The sequence below is a fragment of the Astatotilapia calliptera genome, chromosome 19, assembly GCF_964374335.1.
Source record: "Astatotilapia calliptera chromosome 19, fAstCal68.1, whole genome shotgun sequence".
Classification (NCBI taxonomy): Eukaryota; Metazoa; Chordata; class Actinopteri; order Cichliformes; family Cichlidae; genus Astatotilapia; species Astatotilapia calliptera.
Window position 1 is genome coordinate 8,586,252 of NC_137440.1, and position 22,629 is coordinate 8,608,880.

The 22,629-nt window shown below is 42.0% G+C and overlaps 2 protein-coding genes across 7 annotated transcripts in view; one reads left to right on the plus strand and one right to left on the minus strand.

Annotated features, from left to right (window-relative positions):
- On the plus strand, positions 1 to 20,877 carry rab3gap2 (RAB3 GTPase activating protein subunit 2 (non-catalytic)). 6 transcript variants are annotated; one of them, XM_080293677.1, is made up of 36 exons: positions 1 to 376; positions 3,975 to 4,066; positions 4,762 to 4,879; positions 5,603 to 5,684; positions 6,143 to 6,190; positions 6,275 to 6,350; positions 6,634 to 6,735; positions 6,911 to 7,010; positions 7,775 to 7,795; positions 8,318 to 8,416; positions 8,780 to 8,928; positions 9,031 to 9,110; positions 9,754 to 9,846; positions 9,953 to 10,092; positions 10,992 to 11,187; positions 11,287 to 11,430; positions 12,601 to 12,683; positions 12,777 to 12,841; positions 13,275 to 13,365; positions 13,478 to 13,599; positions 13,706 to 13,916; positions 14,005 to 14,102; positions 14,545 to 14,653; positions 14,910 to 15,070; positions 15,167 to 15,341; positions 15,674 to 15,850; positions 16,504 to 16,610; positions 16,994 to 17,060; positions 17,167 to 17,237; positions 17,336 to 17,371; positions 17,491 to 17,580; positions 18,099 to 18,314; positions 18,765 to 18,854; positions 18,950 to 19,156; positions 19,327 to 19,491; positions 20,323 to 20,877. In XM_080293677.1, exons 1-36 carry the CDS (start codon positions 268 to 270, stop codon positions 20,473 to 20,475), a joined length of 4,143 nt encoding a protein of 1,380 aa, XP_080149803.1. In that variant the 5' UTR covers positions 1 to 267; the 3' UTR covers positions 20,476 to 20,877. The 6 variants fall into 6 exon arrangements, with proteins under 6 accessions (XP_080149803.1, XP_080149805.1, XP_080149804.1 ...); XM_080293679.1 differs by having other exon boundaries at positions 17,491 to 17,565; XM_080293678.1 differs by having other exon boundaries at positions 3,978 to 4,066.
- iars2 (isoleucyl-tRNA synthetase 2, mitochondrial) overlaps positions 20,870 to 22,629 on the minus strand; it is a 12,453-nt gene continuing 10,693 nt past the window's right edge. The window contains exons 22-23 of the mRNA XM_080293681.1: positions 22,413 to 22,557; positions 20,870 to 22,170 (exon numbers count right to left, since the gene is read on the minus strand). Of these exons, the coding sequence (XP_080149807.1) occupies positions 22,025 to 22,170; positions 22,413 to 22,557 (291 nt within the window). The 3' untranslated portion in view covers positions 20,870 to 22,024. The remainder of the gene's footprint in view (positions 22,171 to 22,412; positions 22,558 to 22,629) is intronic.

Consider the following 22,629-nt stretch of genomic DNA (forward strand, 5'->3'; position numbering starts at 1 on the left):
AGTGGAGTGTTATTATGCTAATGATGTGTCATCAGGACTGAGGGTGGGAAGTTTAGGGAAAAATAAGAGCGGCGGGCAGTGGTTTGTACTTGTCTAGGGGGTAGTATAGGACATTTAGAAAATCCTTTCTTTGTGACAGCGCTGTCATAAAGTTGTCGCGATAGCAGGAGTGTAATACTGGGCGCATTTCTTCCACAACTGGACTGTTAGCAGCAAAGCTAACAGGCTGTTTCTCGTCTTCTTGGGTCCGGACGGGACGGAAGAGGGATGTCCTGCAGCTTATTTGAGTTCTGTCGGCTTCAAGAGTTCAAAACGGTCCGGCACTTCTTGTTTCGGAACGAGAAAAGCGAGCCAGTCGAAGAGAAGAGTCAAACAGGTAACGATACAGGAGGAGGATAGGGGTCTTCTGCAGCTTCGAAGTGACAGTAGCTCAGATAGCAGCTCGCAGCATTAGAAAAGTGACCTCGGTGCTGTAAAGTGGTTTGAAAATGCGGATAAAGTGTGCATAACTAGTTTTGGTTAGTTGATTAATTTTATCATGTTACAACGGAATAAATGAAATATTCACCGCCTTAATGTGCCTTTTGTGAGTCCAGAATCAAAAGCAGCTTGCAGCTGTTTGCAGGTGAATCCTTGTATGGTTGTATTCAGGCCTGGACTCGTTTTGCACGCAATGTTATATGCATCATTTCGTTTTTCCGCTATGTGGAAGTCAATACAGAAATGCTACTATATTTCAACCTGTTGATGTCAAACACATGGGGTGTATATGAAAGATGAATGTAGCTTCCAAATTTGAAAAGGAAACATCTTAAACCTGCATTATTTCCACGTGGTCAGCAGGGGGCGACTCCTCTATTTTGTCCATGAGAAAATGAGCCTATTGCTCATTTGATCTGTGACCTCAGTAAGCACTTTACCGATATGTTTATAGGCTCAGTCGTTAGTTTTATGTCTGGTTAGTACATTTTAGTACTACTAGAAGAAAAACAGGATATGATTTGGGGTGGGCATACCTTACGATTGTCAAGTGTGAGGGTCCCTTAACTGAAGGACTTTCTGACCATACTGAAGATGGATGTGGTGAAAGTGTTAGGAGTATGTCACAGTATAGAACATCTCGTTTCCTGTTATGACTTTGGGGGAGGTGTTTTATCAACCATGTGAAGTTTAAGTGAATTTGAAATGTTGTGCACCAATTTGCAAGACACATAACTTTGACACAGAATATTTCAGTGTTTGAGAAAAGAACCATGGGCCGATTACAGCATGATCATTAAGCTCAGTATCAAGACTTCCTCATAGCACGGATGGCCTCATCTGAGATGTTCTTTTGGCCGATCACATCATTCTAAATCTTCGGTAGGGCTGGGCCATATTATACCGTTCACGGTAATACCGGTATAATGTTAGGCAACGATAGGAAAATGAAATATCGCGATAGAATGGGAGTAAAACGCGCATGCGCAGTGCCTTTGTTTTCATACGCACATGGCCGATTGTTGAGTGAAACAGATGAACCAGAATTGGTTTGTAAAAATGGTGCAACTTCCGTGATGTGGAACTGGTTTGGTGTTTGTCCATCAGATACACAACAAAGCACATTTTTTTGCAGAACATGCAAGCAGCCGTTGTTATTGTCATATTTGTCGGACTAAGATGCTCTTAAATCTGGGAGTAATCTGGGTCCTAAACTCCGTATGCTTCAGGTCAAACAACACTGCAGCATCACTTAGAGTTAAAAACTTTCTAAATTCTTTCATCTTTAATAAAACGATCAGCATTGCTGCTTTACCAGGTGTAACTATAAAGTTTAACTTTCAGGCATCCATGAAAACAAAAGTTATTACATTTAACGGAGTTAGAAGTTAGCAGGAAGCTAGCGGAAGTTAGCTCGCTAGTTTCGCTAGTTACCTAAGCATGATATTGCATGTTCTGACTGAGAGATTTCTGAAAAAAATCAAACGTACAGCTCTGCTATCACTTCCAACATAAATGAAGACAGGAAACTAAACAGCAGTGACGTTTGTAGGGTTACTGAAGTTGGGCTAGCTGGTATATAATGATGTGCTACGTGATCGCTAGCGACACAGCTATGTTAGCATAACATAAACAGTGAAGCTGGAGGACGAACACTAACACTTTTCCACTTATAAAAGTTAACGTGAAGGTTCTTCATGGTTAGAGACAAATGCAATCGCATGGCAGGATGCTGTAAACGGACCAAACTTCAGTCAGGAGAACAACTGAGATAATCCATCCACAATACGAGGTTAGTCATTAATATACTGCAGCAACATGGGAATAGAGCAGCTGCAGAGAATTCAACATTAATGAATCAATGGTACAGAAGTGGAGGAAGCAAGAAGAATGAGTTTAATAAAGTTTGATTTATCTGACTGCTTTGTTTCGCTTAATGTGCCTTATAATCCCATGCACCTTATGGTCCGAAAAATGCGTACTGCACACTGCAGTTTAATGTTGCAAAGCACCTCTTTTTAACCATATAACCATATTATACGTGGTTATGCTCAGGATATGCCAGCCCATTTCTACTGGAAATGCCTTTTGGTTAAACTTTCAGCAAGGAATTTGCATTTGCACTGTTACATTTTTATAAAGCTTTAATGTACATAAAAACCAGCTTCTTGTTTAAGTGAAAATAAATGGAAGGTTGTCTTTTTGCGCTAGTAATGTTGTGGAGTTGTATTTTGTCTCGCATCAATTATATCGTCGGTTATATCGTTATCGCAAATTTTCAAATATATATCGTGATAAATATTTTTGGCCATATCACCCTGCTCTAATCTTCGGTGTGATAATGTGGTTATTTTGGCCAAACAATAAATCTGTAGCTAGACGCCAGGTAGCAAACAGTTATATGTCAACTATCCCAAGTTCACTAATCCACCAAATATTGCTGGTATTAGGTTGTTGTTTGCATCCATCAGTCGGAGGAGGAGAAATCTGCAGGTCTTTTTAAGTGTGAGTCATTGCACATGAGGTCCCTGAGGGTGTCACTGCAGGATGCTCAGCAGAAAGGGCAGATAGAAAGGGTGCTTGGATGTGTTGCATTCATGCGTCATTTCATACTGATGCCTGCAGACACACACGCACTGTCGTCATGGGGACACTGAAGTGCCAAGGCGTAAAGCAGCAGGATTTCCTCCTGATTTCTGAGCTTTACGCTGTTGCTATATTATTAGTTCATTTCCCTTTGGCACAGAGCTTCTGACTGCTCAACTTTAGCTGCCACAGTTATGTAGCAGCTAAAGTTATGTAGCAGCTATGACTTCTGCACCCCTTCTTTACAGTTCTTTCAACTGTATAGCAGAACTTAACATGTTAACATCCTGCTGCATATAACAGGTTTGATTTTTTTATAGCTAATTTTCTCCTTTATAACATTGATACAAGGGATAAATATTTATATAACTCACATGTTTAAATTTTGTTAAAAATTTCTTAGGGATTATTAAAGTATTCTGATTCTGATTAATGCTTAAAGTTTGCTTCTTTGACATGTGGATGCTAACTCAGGCGGCTGTAGCTACTAACTGTCTGCCAGGGTTCACCTCAGCTAATTCGACCCCCTAGACTGGACCTCCTTAGTATGTTTGTCCGTTTGGTGCCCAATTACCTGAGAAATTATTTTGCTTGCTGTGCAGTTAATTGTGCAAACAGACTGTCAAAAAAATCTGCGCTCCAGCTCATACTCGAATACTTTGTTTGGCACTTGCTATTAAATAGCTGGTACCTATGAATGCAGCTTGCTAGCTTAGCTAGCTGATAACTTGCAGTTCCATCATGTGGCTTCAAAAAACCAACACACATTTCGAGTCTTTTGAGTTTATCTTAGTCACTGCATTCATCTCTTCTCTACACTCTGTTTTAGCCACCGTACAAGCATCACAAACTTGACCCATTTTTAAAATTTATTTTATTTATTTATTTGTTTCCTGCCTCTTACTCAGAAGATAATGAGCTGTCTTGGGACACCTCTGACTGGGAGTCGGCATGGGAAGGTGGTGATAATAAAGAGGAGGAATCCACCTCTGATAAAAAGGTTTGTCTCATTGTGGAATGTGACATTATTGGTGTTTTAAGTTGATGTCTATTTATTTACAGGGAAAGAATGTGTCATTCTGTCATTTTTCTTAAAGTTGTCTGTGCAGTGATGAGACCTGCGCAGTGTACTGCGCTATGTGTCATGCATGTCGTATAATGACATATAATAATATCGTTAATGAAGTTACAGCTAGCTGGATAACCACCACCACTTTTGCTATTACAGACATTAATGTTTTGTGCCATTACACAATTTACTGATGGCTAAAATTAGTAGTCTTTGACACCGAAGCTAATAAGCATTTTCACTCAGATGTGATTTTGATAGCAGTAATGTTAGCAAGCAAGATGCAGTCAGCCTGCTACCTGTAATGCATCTATGCTGCATGGATGCTGCAAAAATCCTGTCTGAAGCCACATCAGCGTTAGTTTTCTTTTAGTCCATGTGTGGAGTTTGTGTTGGACTTCTGTGTTGGGTTGGTGTGGTCAGACATTGTCCGTTAAAAAAGCCTTTAGCAATTCAAAAATATGACCTATTTTACATTTGAATCAACTACTGATAATATTGTCATTGGCTGTGACATAGGACAAACACTCATTTTATTGTTGCAATGTCATATAATATTAGAATATAAGCGCTCAATGCGCACTTCTAAAGGTGGCATAGGTCTGAAGATCTCCTTTGCTCTGCAGGTCGCGGATGATGCTGGCGGGCAGGGTGAACCGTGGCTGCAGGACTGTGTCGTGTCCCTGTCGCCCTGCGCTGACCTGCTGGTGGTGGCCCGTGAACAGAAGGCGGCCTTTCTCTCAGGTCAGATTCTCAGACACGCACACCCTGATATGTGACTCTGGAGTTTTCTTTCATACTGTTCGTTTTGTGTCTCACTATGGAAAAGCATCCCATGTCCTCATCAGATGCTCTCATACGACACCACTAACCCTCATGTCAGGAGGGCCTAGGACCCTTCTATTTATTACCTTTTTCACAGAAGCCTGTTGACAAATAGACTATTGGGCACTAAAGTGTCCACAAATTCAAGCAGGAGCAGCTCATGAGCAGCACCAATAATTTCCTCTAGCTAGTCGTGGTGTGGTGTAGTAATACTTTTACCCTTGGAAGTAGAAGTGTTTCCCGAAGCAAAGTAGAAACAAATTGTTTGCTTTAGCCAACCCAACAATAGGGCTAAGCATGTAGTTGATCGGAATATAATAATAATAATAATAATATGAATGCAATGTAATAATATAAAGGTCAATATATGGCTTAACCCAAACTTTGTCACAAAGGCTATGTGCCACCTTTCACCTCTGAGCAACAGCAGTAGCTGCTTACTTTGTGTCCAGTTTATGCAAATCCAGGTTTACCTGGACAGAACTAACGGTTTTAGATTTAATAACCAGTTGCTTTGTTTGTGGTTCTGATTGCTTTATGTACCTTTCTTCTTGCTTGTCGTATTTTATTTGTGTCAATGAAATTAAGGAGCTTCCCAACTGTAGTAAATGAAGTATTCCTCATCTTTCTTTATTCTTACAGCTAAATGGCGAACAGATGACAGCGGCAGAGAAGAGATGACTCTGGGAGTATCTTGGACTGGAACTCTTAGCACTGAGGAAGGGTGAGAAAACAATATGTTAACTTACCCACAGTCATTGTGGAAAAGGTTGATAATGGCTCCTGTTGGCGAATTATCCAGGTGATTGAATTGGAGGATGGAAGTGAGACAGATCAGTTATCCTTAGTTCAGTTTAAAAAGTGGACCTTTACTAAAATGACACCCCTACAGTTTTGATGAATGTAGGAATTCAGCTATAGAAACCAAAACAGTTTTTTGTACTGGGTTTAAACATGAAAGTCTCAAGTGGCCGTTAGAGGAACTGCAGTTTTTGACCTAATTTTTCAGACTGGCTACGTTGCTGTTTTACAAGAAGAAATTAAATAAGAAGTTGACAGTTTATCAGAAGGCAAAACACAATTAATACATTAAAAATTATGATAATTAAAAACCTTAGCTAGAATGTAAATACATCAAATATATGTGACATGACTCCAAGTCTGATTTCTGTTTCCTCATAGAGAGTGTGTGAGCAGCACCATTTGTATTCCCTTGGCAAGTCAGAAGAGGTGAGATTTATTTATCTGTGAACTAAATGAGGGGAAGTGCTTGTGTGTGTTTATCTTCACTTCATGTCTCAATACATTTTTCAGGAGCTCCACTGGGCGGCCTGACTGGACATGTGTAGTCGTGGGTTTTACATCTGGTTATGTCCGTTTCTACACTGAGGTACCTTTTTAATCTATAACGTCTTCAATAATTCTTTGAATTATAGACAAGAAAGTGTGATGTGACTGTCTCTCCCTTCATGCAGAGCAGTTTTGCTCAAATCAGAGTGCAAAGTTGCAAACATTGGCACTACTTTGCTAAAACTTTTTAGGTAAAGCAGAATCAATCTGTACTGATTTAAAAAATCATGCATGGTTTAATTTTCTGCTAGAATGACATTGATATATTTTTTAAATGTTGATGTGTTTTCACCCAGCCCTGACTATCAATTGTGTCCCATCAGAGCGGCGTTCTGCTCCTTGCCCAGCTGCTACACGAGGACCCGGTACTGAGGCTCAAGTGTCGCACTTACGAGATCCCTCGCCACCCTGGAGTAACTGAGCAGGTAACACACACCTGAAGCACTCTTCAAATTCAGAGAGGTGTGTGTGTGAGGATTATATTCATATTCAAAATCAAAGTGTCAGTCTGTTTCAGTTGTGTGATTGTCATTGAGCATGAAGATTATAATCCTGATCTGTGAGCCAATGTTGATTGTTGATTTTATTTTTTGTCTGCAGCACGAGGAGCTGAGCATCCTCTACTCTGCTGCAATGGTCACCATAGATGGATTCAGCCTCTTTCAGTCTCTGCGGGCCTGCAGGAATCAGGCGGCAAGAGGTACGGCTGCTTCTCTATGTCTTTGTAGGAAGAAAGTTCAGTCAGACATTTAGTTTGTGTTTGTGGCAGCAGTGTGTGTGCACAAAAAAATGGCCACATCTATTTGCATTTATAATAGGGTATATAGCATGCCCCCCTGAACATTATATTCAGCTGCCCCTTTGGAGATACTCTCATCTAAAGTCATATCTTCCAACTTTATCGTCTTGGACTGCAGCTGGTAGTCCTTTTTCTGCTCTGCACTTTCTACAAGGTGGTTCTCCAGGTTCTGGTTAGTGATCCACCAGAGATGAAGAAAGATTGCCAATCACAGGATGAGGGATCCACAAAATGATATCAAAGGATGGACCAGAGCTAGCTGGTTAGCAGTGCCTGAACTTTCAAAATTGCTCAGCAAGTAAACTGAACGTACGTGCAAATAGATTTTAAAATAAATAAATTACATGCCACAGTGAGTCCCCAAATGTATATGGCCACTGTTAATATAGTCAGTGTGAAATATATAATATATAAAGTGGCTCTCCTAAGTAAGTCAGACACTTTGGTGAGAAGTTGCAACACATATGAGGAAAACTTTCTCCCTTCCTGCACAGGGAGGCAACAGACTTGTCAGCCTGACTGTATGTGGATTAGCGTGCTTACAATTGTAGTTAACCCCTCAAAAGCCAAAACTGAGCTGAAAAAAACAAAACATGCATAATCTCTCAGTACTGTTTGCAGTGTGTTAACAGAAGATGTTTTTCACTTGCTTGCTGGCTGGAAAGTGTTTGCCACAAAGCATTCAGGTACTAAGGTGAAACCAACCTACTTATACAGAACCCCAACCCCACAAACCCCACACACCCCACAAACACAATCACCTGAAGTATAAACAGTTTGGAGCGTAGTACCCAGATAACAATGAGTGTTTGGCCCAAACGTGGCCCACATCTGCAGTTTTCTTTGGGCCGTATTTGGCCTTGATTTAGTGTCTGTTTGGCTGCTTAAACACACCCACAGGTCTGCCTCTCATGGGCCAAATATCAGGTGACGTTTCAGTGAAGCCTGGGCCTACATTTGCTAGAACCAAAAGTGGCCCCAGGTCAGGTCCAGATGTGTTTGCTATCTGGGGAGCCAAGCTTCAGCAGCATTTGATCTAGTGCTCTGTGTGTTTGTTGTCTGCTCCTACAATAACTCTGAATACTCTGTGTGACCCAAGACAAACCCTGTTTAGACCTTAGTAGAGTTAAAGTTGACTAATAGATAATAAAAAAATACTGTTTTATTAAAGTTGTTGCTTCTTACTAACTTAACCTCCTTTTGATCAGCTGCAGCAGCAGGTAATGATGTGATCCAGCCTCCTCCTCTGGCCTATAAAAAGTGGGGTCTGCAGGAAATGGACACCATTGTGGACCACAGCAGCGTGGGTAAGAGTCTGTTTGAGAGCTTTCCACTGATAATTCATGCTGGTGGTTGGCTGCTGCATAATGGATTAACTTATGATATTAAACATCATAATGTTTTGGATCTGCAGATGCGACTGTGTCATTCACATTTACAACATCAGATGAATTAGCCCTTCATTCATTTTAGTAGAGCAAATAGAACTGGAGAGATAACACTAACCAGTGTTAGTCAAAAAAGACTCTATCCATCTGACGGATATATTATTCACCTTTACATATTTCAACTGAGATATTTACTCTTAAAGTGATAAATTCAGATGGAGAGTCTACAGATTTATCTTTATGATTGATCCAGATGACAGTAAGTAACTCTTCTGCTTTTAGGCATCATGACACTGTGTGTCTTTGATCAAATGAAGAACGCATCTATCCTGGGAGGATTCAACGCCTCAGTCAAAGGCAGCCCCCCCGCCATGAGCCAGTATGTCACTGTAGGATCTGGGCCATACACGGGCTTTTACTATGCTATAGAGGTAATTATATTTTCAAAATGGGTATGTATCATGACTATAATCGCCTGCAGTTCAAAAATTAACAAAAAATCTGCTTTTCCTTGTGTCCCTAACTGTATATAGGGGAGTTCTCAGCCTCTGCTGTCCCACGTGGCTATGGCAGTGGCCAGTAAACTCACCTCAGCCCTCTTCAGTGCTGCCAGGTGTGTGTGTGTGTGTGTGTGTGTGTGTGTGTGTGTGTGTGTGTGTGTGTGTGTGTGTGTGTGTGTGTGTGTGTGTGTGTGTGTGTGTGTGTGTGTGTGTGTGTGTGTGTGTGTGTGTGTGTGTGTGAGAAGCCCAATCACATGGTGTTCCCCAAGCTTAGGTTCTCTGTCCTATTTTAATTTTTTTTACATTTTTATTTTCCTAGATCATACAGTGATGATTTCCACTGTTGTACAATTGCTATGCAGCTATATGTTTAAGCTGTGACATAAATATAATTTAAACTCTTCATTGTGCTCATTAACTTTAAATCCAAGTTCATTATTCTTGTAAGCAAACAAATACTTAGACACAACTAAGTCAAAAACGGTCCAGAGTCTTTGGGCTCCAATAAAATGATCCGACAAATGGATAGTTTTTGGAGGCTTGTATCAAAGCACAGGGCATAAGTGCACAGGCGGCAAAGACAAATGCCTCATCCAGTGGAGAAGTTGTTTCCAAGCCAAAGTCAGGGGTCAGTGTGCTGGAAAGCATCTGGAGACGGAAGATCTGTGTTTGAAGTTTCCTCCTTACTGTTTCTCACTCGCTTTTTCTTTTTCCTCTTTCTATTTTTTCTATCGTCACTTGTCATTTCCCTCTCAGCGGGTGGTTGGGATGGAACAAAAACAAGAACGAAGAGGAGGCTCCCCAGAAACAGAAGCCCAAGGTGGAGCCTGCCACCCCTTTAAGTATCAGGTACGAACTGGGACATCTAAAACACAAATCCAGTCGTCGTCGACTGTGTGCTGTTGAGACTGAAAACCTAACCTGACCTCAGCACACTTGCTGCTCTCCTTTGCAGATTTGGTCTCCCAGACTCTCGGCGGCATGGCGAGTCGATATGTCTGTCCCCGTGCAACATGCTGGCTGGAGTGACTGATGACTTTGGCCGAGTCACACTGCTGGACTTGGCCAGGGGCATCGCCATTCGCATGTGGAAAGGTGAGGTGTAAACACGTGGAAGAACAACTCGTTGTGAGTGACACACATATGTAATAGAAACACATACAGAAATTTGTTCCATATTGGCAGGATAGTGTCGCACATTTACTGCAGATGTGTGGCCTGTGCACCCATGATGCAAACCTCCTGTTCCACGACATGTCCAAGTTGCTCTTTTGGGCTGAGATCTGGTCACTGTGGAGGCTATTTGAGTACAGTGAACTCACTGTCATGCTCAAGCAATCAGTTTAAAATGATGATTTGAGCTTTGACACTTCCTGCTGCAGCAGCCATTAGAAGATGGGTACACTGTGGTCATAAAGGATGTAATGGACATGGTCATCAACAATAATCAGTTGATGACCAGTTGGTACTAAGGAGCCCAAATTATGCCAAAAAAACCATCCCTACAGCAATACACCAGCATCAGCAGCCTGAACCTTTGATAAAAGGCAGGATGGATCGATGCATTCATGTTGTGAACACCTAATTCTTAACCTACTATCTGAATGTTGCCAGAGAAATTGAGCATCATTAGATGGGCTAGAAATGCAGCTCTATCTCATTGCATTTATAATTTCAGTATGATATTAAAATAGGTCTGTAGATCAGGTATTTTATACATTAAAAATGTCACAGCCCAATTTAAAATCTTATAATCTAATCTTTGTACAGGTGATCAGATGAAGATGTTTCCTTTTTGTTTTCATAGATTTATGTTTAATCTTATGCTGCTTTTCTAGCTGGGGCCACTTTAAAAATAATTAACTAAAGAGCTTTCCAGTGTAGCAGGAGTTGCCCTAAACACTGTAATGTTTATTTTTACTATGATTCCTTCTTCGGCCTGTGTCATTATTAATAAAATCTTAACAATGTCCCAATCATACATTTATCTCCAGGTTACAGAGATGCCCAGTTGGGTTGGCTGCAGGTTCCAGAGGAGCGTAGCGAGCGGGATTTATCCCCCTCGGCGTCCCTCCCCAGACGCCACGCTCTGTTCCTCGTCATCTACGCCCCTCGTAGGGGGATCCTGGAGGTTTGGGCAATGCAACAGGGGCCTCGGGTCGGAGCTTTCACTGTAGGCAAACATTGCAGGTACACACCGTGAAGCTCCCACATTTTCTTACTGAAGAAGAATCTCATTTGATCCTGAAGTTGGAATATAACAAAATATATGCTTGTACGGTGTTGCAGGTTGCTGTATGCTGGTTACCGTCTGATGGGGGTGAACAGTGTGACCAGTCAGGGTTGGCAGCTCCACACACAGCAGGTGTGTCTGCTTGATCCAATCACAGGAGTTCTGAGGACCGTGAACATTCCCTTCCACCTGGCTCTCAGGTTTGTACGCAGACTAAAAGGACAGGCTGTCATGTAGGTGTTTAAAATGAATGCAGGTGCAGTGAAAAAATCTATTTTGCAGAGTCTTGCCCACTTTCTTAGGTCAGATTTTCCCCACCTTTAAAAACTCTTAAATCTGACACAAAGAGTCATGAATATTTGACATTAGGTTGGATCTGAAGAGCTGCAACTTCCTGGTTCTGTGAGGTTCAAAAAAATCAGTTCTTGTCATAGGATTCCCACAGGTTGAATGATCATTCTGTACGCTTCAGCTGTAAAGACGGACTTTCTGAACTGACCGCTGGTTTTGTTTTGGTACCCCAGAATATGTTGTGTGGCTATGTTTGCTATGTAAATGACTGGCTTTGGATACGTGCTAATTATTGTTAAGTAACATCCAGGTAAAATCTGTGAATTTTACTCACAGCAAAAACTCCTTTGACAGGTTATTGGTACACATAACCAAACGGTGAGAAATATGGGCGTGTGGTCCGACATGGTGCTCTCCTTCGAGTCTCGTGTAAAAGAGATAACAAAGACCGCCTTTGTCATTTGAGGAACATAGCAGAATCAGACAAGTTTTGTTAAGAAACACTGCAGGCGTTCTTGTCCATGCGTTTGTGTCTTCACGTATAGATTATTGTAATGCTCTTCTTTCTGGGCTACCAAAGAAAGGTTTTAGAGGTCTACAGCTGCAAAATGCAGCTGCTCGCATTTTAACATGATCTGGGAAATTTGAGCGCATTACCCCTGTACTAAGATCTCTTCATTGGCTACCTTGTCAGGTTCGAGCAGATTTTAAGGTCCTGCTGCTCACCTACAAGGCTTTAAACGGCACCTTCATACCTCTCCGACCTTTTACACCTTTATGTTCCATCCTGTGCTCTACGATCTCAGGACTCTGGCCTTCTAAAGGTTCCTAGAGCCAGAAAAAAGACAATTGGAGAGCGTGCCTTTTCTTTCCCTGCCCCGTTTCTGTGGAACAACCTCCCTCAAGATATTAGGCAGGCATGCTCTGTGGAGGTTTATAAAGTTATTATTATTATTATTATTATTATTATTGTCAGATAATTGCCTTAAAAAATCTCCAAAAGGCACAAACAAAAAACCTACTGCACAACGGCAGCAAAAGTCCCCTCTAACTCCATCTTTCTGTCTTTTTCACTTCAGTGATAAGAAGAGCGAGCGAGCCAAAGATATGCACCTGGTAAAGAAACTCACTACCCTACTAAGGAGCCGAGACATTGAGCTTGGTAAGTGCATGACGAGAGATGTCAGGTTTCATGTTCAAATATATTTCATGTGTTATACAGTATTATATTATTAATGACTCTGTGTTCCTTTAGATATATTGGAGAGTGAAGCCAGAAGCATCGTACTAGATATCAAACACCCTGCAGTTAAGAAGCAGGTACGACCAAAATCTGATGTGGTTATTGTTTTAAATGGCCCTGTTTTACTCTAATTACAGACTTCTCCTAAATCTAACCAACCTGCAACTGAAAACTAAATATAAATTGAAAAAGAGATTAAAATTAAAAGTCTGTTAAGTCTAAGAATGATGAAGCAACTTTTACTTTTCTTTCACATGGGACAGGAACCCAAGTAATTTATCTTTTCAAATACTTGAACAGCCCTGATTGGTCCAGCAGCTCAATCCTGGGCCCCTGTTCAAGTCTTCTTGGGCACACTGGCCCTATATGTAAATATCCTTTATTTTCCAGGTGATTTTAAATTGTGGTTGCAACCGAACTGAACACCACTGCTGCCATTATTCACTTAAAACTCTTTTTGTCAGTTGAATATGATGTCATATGAATTTCAGTGTCTCCATTTTCTTTCAGGCACTGGAGTCTCTTCTGTCAAATAAAAACACTCCTGTCTCTTGTCTTGTTAACATCACACGTGCCTTAGATGACACTTTGAAACGGCAAGGTAAAGAATACGTTTACTGATGAAAGAAATGTAATATGAAAGAAAAAAGTGTCAGGAACTTGTATCTCATAATCACCCTGAGCTTGTTTCTCCTTTTGTTTCTGCACTTCAGAGCCTGGGGAAGTGGATGCTGAGTTGCTTCAGCTCTGCTCATCACAGCTCAAACTACTGCAGCTCTACACAGACATCCAGCAACTGCATTCTGCCGCAGATGTCGAGGAAACCGCTGAAAATGTGAGAACACACACACACAGAGATTTAAAGAAACTAAGAGCTTCTTTAGAGGTGGTGAGCTGAAACCTCGGTGCTATTCCAGTATTTCTTTCTTCCATCCTTGCAGGACTCCCTTGAAGGCATAGAGGAGGAATTGTCCCGTGTTGCACCGACCTTGCAGCGCTATGCCCAGTTCACACCAAGACCCAGTGTTTCGTTTGCCCAGGATTCGCCTGACTCCCCCCTGCCTGCTCAGGCTTTTCTCTCCCAGTTGGAGTGCACAGAGGATGAGGAGGTTAAGGTGATCCGTAGGTCTGAAACTGAATGGAACCAGTTGGGTAAGGCAGGCAACATAAGTAGGCACATTAATGCTGTTACACTCAATCAAAACTCAGACTGAGTACTTTTCCTGTTTGTCATTTGCAGGAAACTTCTTGTTCTGGAGTTGTCTGTGTGGAAAAAGTCCACTCCATAAAGTTTGTTACACACTACAGCAGGCCGGCATCAGCCCACAGCAGCTTCTGGTAAGCGGGGGCGGGGGGGGGAGAATGGGTGAAAGGTGGGATCAGGATGTGACAGGATGTGTAGCTGCTGTTGAGAGAAATCTTACAAATCTTATACAGTGCATACAATTTTATATAGAATTGCATATCTTTTTAATTTTTTACTGTATGATACATACATAATACTGATATGAGGCTTTTTAAATCTTTGCCAGAGATGAACCACAACCCACTGGTGTGTAATTTATTCAGTAATGGTCACTTTATATTGTGATGTCAGTATTCAGTATTTACTGTTAATGAGTGAAAGAACGCAGACTTCATTATCTGCCTGCGTAAGTCTACCCAGCGTGTCTGGAGCCTGATATGTTCTCACATGAAATTAGGGTGTATAATATACTCCAAATAGGTCTTTGAACAAATATCAGTAATTAATTCAGTTCATACTTCCTGTTTCTGTCAGTCTTTGCTGTTGAGTGTGTGGTTGCATCGGGAGAAGGAGTTGCTACAGAAACCAGAGGAAAATGTTCGAAACCTCCACAGACTACTTGTCGCCCTCAGCGATATGAAAGGTACCTGTAAGGCTTGTCGTGTTTGTGTAGTTCGCGAGGCTAAATAATACAACTCTATATGTTAATGGTTGAAGGGCTAATTCATCTGATGTTTCTGATGTTAGATGTGCTGATGTTGGTTGGTGCTCTGGTGGTTTTCTTCAGTTGGACATCAAGAAATCGAAAGAAATGTGAACCTCAAGAAGTAACCGTCAGACTGGAAAAGAAGAATAAGTAGAATAAGAGTGGCCTCTTCTTTTTCTCTCCCTCCGTTTAGGTGCAGTCGAGGAGTCATGGGACACACAGTCAATCTCCCCCTGGTGGCAGCAAGTCCGCACTACATGTGTTCAGTCCCACAACGCTGCCGCTGCCCTGCTGGCTGCACTGGTTGCTCACCGTGCTGCTAAAGCTAGCATCACAAGCCGAGCTGATAGCAAGGTAGAGAGGCGTCATGCATTTGAGGACTGTCTTAAGCAAAAAAATAGGAACATAACCCCCTTTAAAAATCAACCAACACTAATGTGTGTGTGTCAGTTTCAGTCAGAGTGGGAGGCAGTGTCACTGGAGTTGGAGCAGTGGGTGGTGTGTGTTCGCCAGCTGGAAGACGTGCTGGTGCTGCAGACTCTGCTGTTGGTGCCTCCTCCACCAGGAGCAACGGGGGGCGCTACAGTTCAGTGCTCTATTAAAACATTGTTGGAGGGAGGCACAGGTAGAGAAAAATAAGTTCAGGGAGACTTCAAGCTGTATGAGTTCATTTTTTACTTGTCATGTTTCTTTTCTTGGTTTTTCCTCACTTCATAAATGTATTCAAATGCACTGTATCGCTGTTCTCTCCTCAGTTACTCCTTGTTTTTATTGACTTCTTCTCTCCATGAATTCAGTGTCTTGATGATATTGACCATAGTTTTCCCCTGATGGCTGCATTCTTCTTTGGAGTGTGGGAATCTGGAACAACTGCCACAACCCATTCAAATACACTGCCTGGCCAAAGCCTAGTTAGTAATTTCAAATACATTCAACGTTTGCTTTTGTCTGTTTCAGGCGGTATTGCCGACAGCGTCTCTAAGTGGGTGTTTAGACAAGACATTTCCCCAGAGCGGCTCAAGGAAATCCTCCAGAAAAGGGGAAATAAAGAAGCAGATGACAATGTGGAGCAGAGAGACGAAGAAGAAAGACATGAGCAGGAGAAAAGCCAAGAGGACACAGACAGGACAGCAGGTGAGGACTGAGGCATTAACACACGTTCGGTATGTTAGTCTTTCTGGGCAATTTTGAGATATAGTTTAACCTGAAAATCCTAGAATAATGTGGCGTCAGCTGTGTTGTTGTTTGTGGTGATTTAAAAAAAATCAAATTCAAAAAGACAAAAAGTAAAATAATGGAAATCGATTACTTAGCCTATTTTTGGACCTCTGTATCAGTAATATATGTTTTTATGCAGATGACACTATGAACTTTCTTATTAAACGTAAGCTTGTTCTCAATGCTAGTCTGGTCACCTAAAAGCATCCAACCTATAGACCACAGTCAAACCAATGATCATCAAATTAAAACTGTCTATTGCTATAAATATTTTGGACTCTAGCTGGGCACATGAGTCTGCTAAAGCCCAAGAATATTGAAAGTAGAAATTGGACATTTGTATAGAAAGATCTCTCTACAGTTAATGTGCAGTGTGACAGTTCTCTTTGGCTAACAGAAGACAATAGCATTGTATGGTATTTATTCATAATGATCAAGGTTTGGTTAATGATCAAATAATCACAGTAAGCTGAAGACAGGCAAATTAGTCATATTTCCTGTTCTGCAGTACACATTGTTTCATGGAGCCTGAATCCAAATCAGCCTCTGTTTTCTTCCGTGTTTTTCAGAGTTGCTGTTAGCGGTATGCCAGCGGTTCCCACACTCTCTCTCACCTGATTTTCTCTTCGCCCACTGCTGCTGGGAGTATGTGGTGCAGTGGAACAAAGACCCAGAGGTGTGCAAATACACAAGCACGCACACAACGCGTTATCACAAAGTCACACGTCTCCACCCATAAGAAGGAAAAAGCTTTCCCAGATTTAGCATTAGCATACGTCTCTTCCAAGGTTGTCTCCTTGTGCTCTTCTACACCATTTCAAAACCTGCTGCTATGCTTAGATCACTCACAGCCAACACTGGTGAAAATGTAGCAGCAGCAGACAGACTTGAAGGGAAGATTAGCTAAATTTACTTGAGGTTTGGTGCAGCATTGTAAATCTTCTATCTGTGCGCAAACTAACACATACTGTATTTAATAGTAGAAAGTGCAAACTTTCAGATTTTCATAAAGACCTGAAGAGTTCTGCAGTCTGATCTCACACCTGCTTCTCTTCATAGGAGGGTCGATATCTCTGCTGGTCTGTGGAACATTTGAAGATGGTCTCCAGTCCTCATATTCAGCAAGGTGAGTACCACACTGGCTTTCGGTCTGTTTTATTGATCCAATAATACAATGCATGCTTTAGAAGACAGTACCTCCCCGGTAGTCAGCATGTCTTAACTCCTCACAGGTGTTTGTACAATGATGTGGAGCACATTCATTGCCAAGCGTCTCTCAGCAGCAACCTTTCTCATGGAGAAAGTAAGTTCTGGTCATAATGAGTCGAGTTGAGCTCTGTCACTGTGTCGGGACTTTGTACAGAATTAAATCTCTTATTTTATTGATTTATTTTGAAACAGGTGGGGAAAGCACCCAAAGATCGCTTGTGTCGACGGGTAAGAGTTACATTTCAGCACCAATTCTATTCAAAATGTTTATTTGCCGGTAAATATATTAGTCCATACAAATATTCAGATTTCAAGCATGTACTAAAGATCTGTGAATTTTTGTGCAGGATGTCGGGATGGGAGACAAAGCGATGACGTCCTTCCTGGGCTGCTGCGTCCAGCTGCTGAATATCCTCATGGAGGTGACTGGAGTGTTGGTTAGGAATCAGTGCCTTTTTTCTTTTATGAAGTTTTATGTAAGTAAAGGAGACAGCAGAGTGATAGCATGGAGAGTGGTTAGCATGGCAGTGAAACACTGAACGACAACAGTAGGAAGTTTATAGAAATGGGATTTTAGTCTAATATAATGGGAAAGCATTTCTAGTTGTTAGTTTTTTTTCCACCTGCTGCCTGATCAAAAGAGCTACTAATACCACCCACACTGCCCACACTGCACCAGAGACCTGATTTATTCTATGCATGTGTGAAAAGGACTTCTTCCTGTTCTTGCCATTCACATAAAACCTGCATGACTGCTGTACTCTTGCAGTAGTGAAGAACACTCTTGCTGAAAATATCAAATAAATTGCTTGAAAAGTAAGCATTAGGAATAAAATAAAATCATATCTTTGGTTTTTCTACAAGATCTTTTTTTCTTAATGAATATGTATAATAGTGTTTAATATAAATTGGAAAATGAATCCTCTCATTAGCTGTATTTTCCTTTTCCGTGCAGGCGGACTCGGCGGTGGAGGAGGTTTCTGCCCCAGAGTTGTCCATCGAGGAGGCGTGGTCTGGAGCCGAGGGCCCAGCTTCCATTGCTGAACTTGCCCTGGAGCAAAGAGGTGTTCACTACCCGCTGGTCCAGCACCACTGCCTGTTAGCATCCCTGCTACATGCTGCTATGACCTTCAGTGTCAAGGTCAAACCATTCAGCCTTTTTGATAGCAAGGTGAGGAGATCGACACTCTGCCAAAGTTTAGAACAAAAACGTAGACATGGAGGGACACTCACTGCTGCATTTGAATCCATCCGTCACCCACTGGAGGTTCTGAAGTCTCCGTAAAGCCACCTCCATGTTTCTTTTAGTTAGACGTTAGGGGAGTTGAAGAGACAGCAGACAGCTGACCACCACAGTGACCTGACAGTTCCAACGGCCTCATCCTTAATGATGCAAACGTTTAAGCATTAATACAATGTAAACCAGAGTTATATAAACAAATCACCTTTCTGTAAATCCAAATCCAGGCTGTACGGGTCGATTCATGTTTTGTAGCCAGTCTTAAGTTGCCATTAGGAAAAATGCAGTTGATGGTACTCCGGTGCTGGCAGATACAGATCACAAATGATACCAGCCGACATTTCTAATGTTTATCTATTTGTGTCACATGTGTGTTTGCAGGGTAAGAATGCTTTCTTCAGAGACCTGACGACCATCCAGCTGATGCCCAGCGGAGACATGGACCCAGGTTTGGTCTCTGTGCGACAGGAGGTAAGAGGTGGAACAAAATGCAGACAGTAATCGGACAATGATGTTCCACACCCATCGCTTGATCTCCTGCTGTTCCACTTTGTCCTCTGTTTCAGTTCCTCCTGCGGGTGCTGACCGGTTGGGCTCAGGCTATAGATGATCCCACTAGCTCCGCTCCACTTCCTTCAAGCGGACCCAAAGCCGAGTGGTGGCCCTCGCTGTGTTTAGAGCTCGGCTCTCTGCTGCAGGTCAACCCAGACATCCTGCGGCGGCATCTCGTCTGCGAGCTCTACAGCCAAGGACTGGATCTTCGGGCAGAAGAGGTTGGAAACTGTTTCCTTGTAGATCACGAAAACTTGCTTAAACTCACTTTAGGCACTAAGACTACTTGGTTTAGGTATTGGTTAGGTGTGGTTATCTGAAGACATTTGTAGCCACAAACCGTAGATCACGAAAACTTAAATCTTAAAGCAATTAATCTCCCCGTCCTCAGGTGATGTTAGAGGTGGAAGATAAGGATGTTTTGGGCTCCCAGTTGTTGGTGCTGACAGGTCAGAGGCTGAGCTACTCGCTTCTCCACAGCCAGAACCAGACGCAGGCTGCCATGGAGCTGCTGGCCCGCCTGCCCCCCACCCTCTGCACGTGGCTGAAGGCGATGGTGAGATCCCAACACTACAGCCTGCTCTTTTCCTAAAGGGTTATTTGCAAGTAGTGCTTGGAGAACTAGAGTGCATAGTTCAGTGTACATACAGGGTAAGAGTCTTTGAACTCTACATTTATGTGTTTTCAGAAACAAATAGGAACCTTTGGTGTCCCCAAAGAGCCAATGTGTTGTTTTTTTTTCTATTGCTCAACTGAATCTGGCACCGCAGTTTCTCCTTTTTGTTTCTTTAAAATGTAGTCATTGCTGAGTTCTGTTCACAGTGACAGATTCTCTGTTATAACATGAAATTGTTTAACTTTTGCTCAAGTTGGTACAGTCATGAGTGTCCAACATGAATAATTAGCCATTAAAATCACAATAGGTTAAATTTAAGGCGTATTAAAAAACTTTTTAATAGAATTTAAATGATCTCAAAAACGTTACACTTCAGTTCAGTTATATCCAGTTCCTGCTGGTTTGGTTTAGGGAGCAAGAACTGGTGGTTTGAGAGTGAGTCAGTTCACAATGACGCTAGAAGATTGGAGAAACCCAATGAGCAGACCGTGCCCTGTGAGCTGCTCTTTCTGAAATTGGTGCAATGATGTCAGTTTTGTCTGAATTTAAAATTAGATAAAAGCAGCACAAATTAAAATCCTGGGAGTGAGAATGGGCTGATTTATTATTACTTACAGATATAAAAACTGACTGAAATCATTGGTGAGACTGTAATAAATTAGAAAGGGGGGGAACTGGTCGCTGCAAGTGCTGCCCCTCAGCCAGGACGTGTAATGTAGTTTAAATAAATCATCTGGTCATTTTTAACTGGAAGTGTGGTTTATTTTGCAGGACCCACGTGAGCTGCGGTGTCCCCTGATCCCGCTGCCCCAGACCAGCCGGCTGGTCGGTCGTCTGATCGAGATACTGCCGGAGAACCACGCTCAGTACAGTCTGGCCCTCCACCTGCTGGAGGCCGTAGAGGTCCTCACCACGGAGGACTGAGGGGAAGATGCTGCAGATAGTTGGAATGTGAGAGACTGTCAGAGAGGAAGAGGATAAAGAACTTTCTCACCCCCGTTTGGAGGTTTTGTTGTTCTGCTCAGTAATCATAGGTGGTGTTAAACACGATGGATTCAGAGGCTTTTAATTGTTTTTTTTAATCCATCTTATTTCCCTGCATGTGACAACAAATGAGATTAAATATTTGTGTTAGTACTCACGTTAAAGTCAGACACCCTGTGTGCCGTGTCAGACGACGACTCCTCTTCTTCACAGATCAGAAATGTATTAGCAAGAAAAATGGACCTGATTTTTTATTTATATATGCAGACTGAACTTTAATAGCTGTGCCTGTACACCAGCTGTTCCCATGCAGAATAAAGATGCTTCTTAAAGCTGGGAGAACATGAGTCTGAAGACCCGTTCTTTATTTTTTCATTTATAAGTCAGACAACTTTGAATTCTTTATGTTTACAAGGAACACAAGCTATTATACAAAGAAGTACCCACCAGCATCAGTTTGCTGTCACAGTGACTCTGTAGTGCATTCTTTTCCCATACAGTAAAAGGAGCAACTAAATCAAACACTCATTTCTCCTCTGGTTTGTAGAGCTGTTTAATTACCTGGATTTATCATCTGCCTCCCCCAGAATATGACAGATCTAAACAGGGAAATACATGTTTGAAAAAGAAAATATCCACAATCCTTATGATCAGGTATGATCTAAATGCACCAACAAAAGAAGATTCCAGCTAGATAACATCAACATTTACAGCAACATTGCAAGCTTACAATTTAGAATAATTCAGTGCATTTTAGGACCTTTTAAAATCTCAAAAATATGGTGGCCAAGACGTTCATATCAGGAGCACCATCTACTAAATTCAAATTTTTTAAATGACAAAGTGCATTCAAGATTGTACAGCTTTGCTGACAGCAGAACTGTCAACATATCCGAGGCACATTTTATTTGGTGCTTTACACAAGGGAGGGAGAACTGAGGGCGCTACATCCAAATGCACTTCTGACAAATTAGCCTGTAGGTGCTGATAAAGTGATTGTTTTAAGGTGTAACTGGAGACTCACACAACCCAAACTTGTGTCTCTAACACAATTACGAGGTTTCATTAATAGACGAGACAACAAACATCTCTAAAGCTCCAAAACTTGCCAACTGATACCAAAAATTGTTTAGATTAGGGGAGAAAATGAGAAATAAACGCTACAAACCAGAGGTGACGAGTCTACATTTGCCTTTGGGGTCAAATGTGGCTGTAGCACTTTTTTTTTTAAAAGAACGCAGACACACGTAAGCTCTCTGAATGGAAACCCCACCTATAGACCATCTTTTTACATTTGTTAAAACACATTTCAGAGACCAGATGCTTTGTTGCCTTCCTGTGCTGAGCTGAGGCTTTGTTTTTCTTCCAATAAGCATCCTCTGAGAGAGAACTACAGCACGACAGCAGATGTTTCTAGTCCTTTTTACAGCCTCCGATGGGCGTGCAAAACCTGGTCTCTGGTCAGCCCTTCAAACCGAGCCAGAGGTCATCAGTGAGCCTGGGAGACGACGCTCTGGCAGCGCGGGCAGAGGCAATCCGCTGAGTTGGTGGTGTAGCGGCGACACCGTGGGCAACGGGCAGCAGAGGTGGGCGTCACTGCGATACTGTAGGCGCTCTCCTCGCGGATTACACCACCTGATAAAACACAGACAGATTCTGGTGTGAAACTTGAAGATTTGCAGGTCTGTGAATGTATAGAAATGCAAAAATCCTGTCAAAGCAGTTTGAATAAAAGTAATTTCAACACCAAAATCTTACTTTATGTGACAAAGTATAGATTACTATGGTTGCATACTACAAAAAAAGGTAAGGCATTGCTGTGACAGCTATCAGCTGCTGTTACTCTTATCTGGGAGTTTTAGGCTGAAGGTCCTCACCCTCCAGGTTGATGAGGAAGGTGCCATGGTTCAGCAGAGCCTCCGGATCCAGGTCTCGAGGCATCTTTGTGGCCAGGTTGACCCGAGCTGCCATCATCAGCTCAGCCAGCTGGGAGGTGGTGGAGGTGGGCTCCTCCTGGAGAGACTGGAAGTAAAGTGGATGATGGCAGGAGTATATATATATATATATTATATATATATATTAAAAACTTCAAGT

What these genes read in the sequence shown, in the direction of transcription:
- rab3gap2 (XM_080293677.1), top strand. Translation starts at nt 268, where the DNA reads ATGTCCTGCAGCTTATTTGAGTTCTGTCGGCTTCAAGAGTTCAAAACG. An exon ending in GTTTGCCACAAAGCATTCAG is followed by an intron (nt 7,796 to 8,317) that starts GTACTAAGGTGA and finishes CCTTTTGATCAG; the next exon opens with CTGCAGCAGCAGGTAATGAT. An exon ending in GCTTTTACTATGCTATAGAG is followed by an intron (nt 8,929 to 9,030) that starts GTAATTATATTT and finishes AACTGTATATAG; the next exon opens with GGGAGTTCTCAGCCTCTGCT.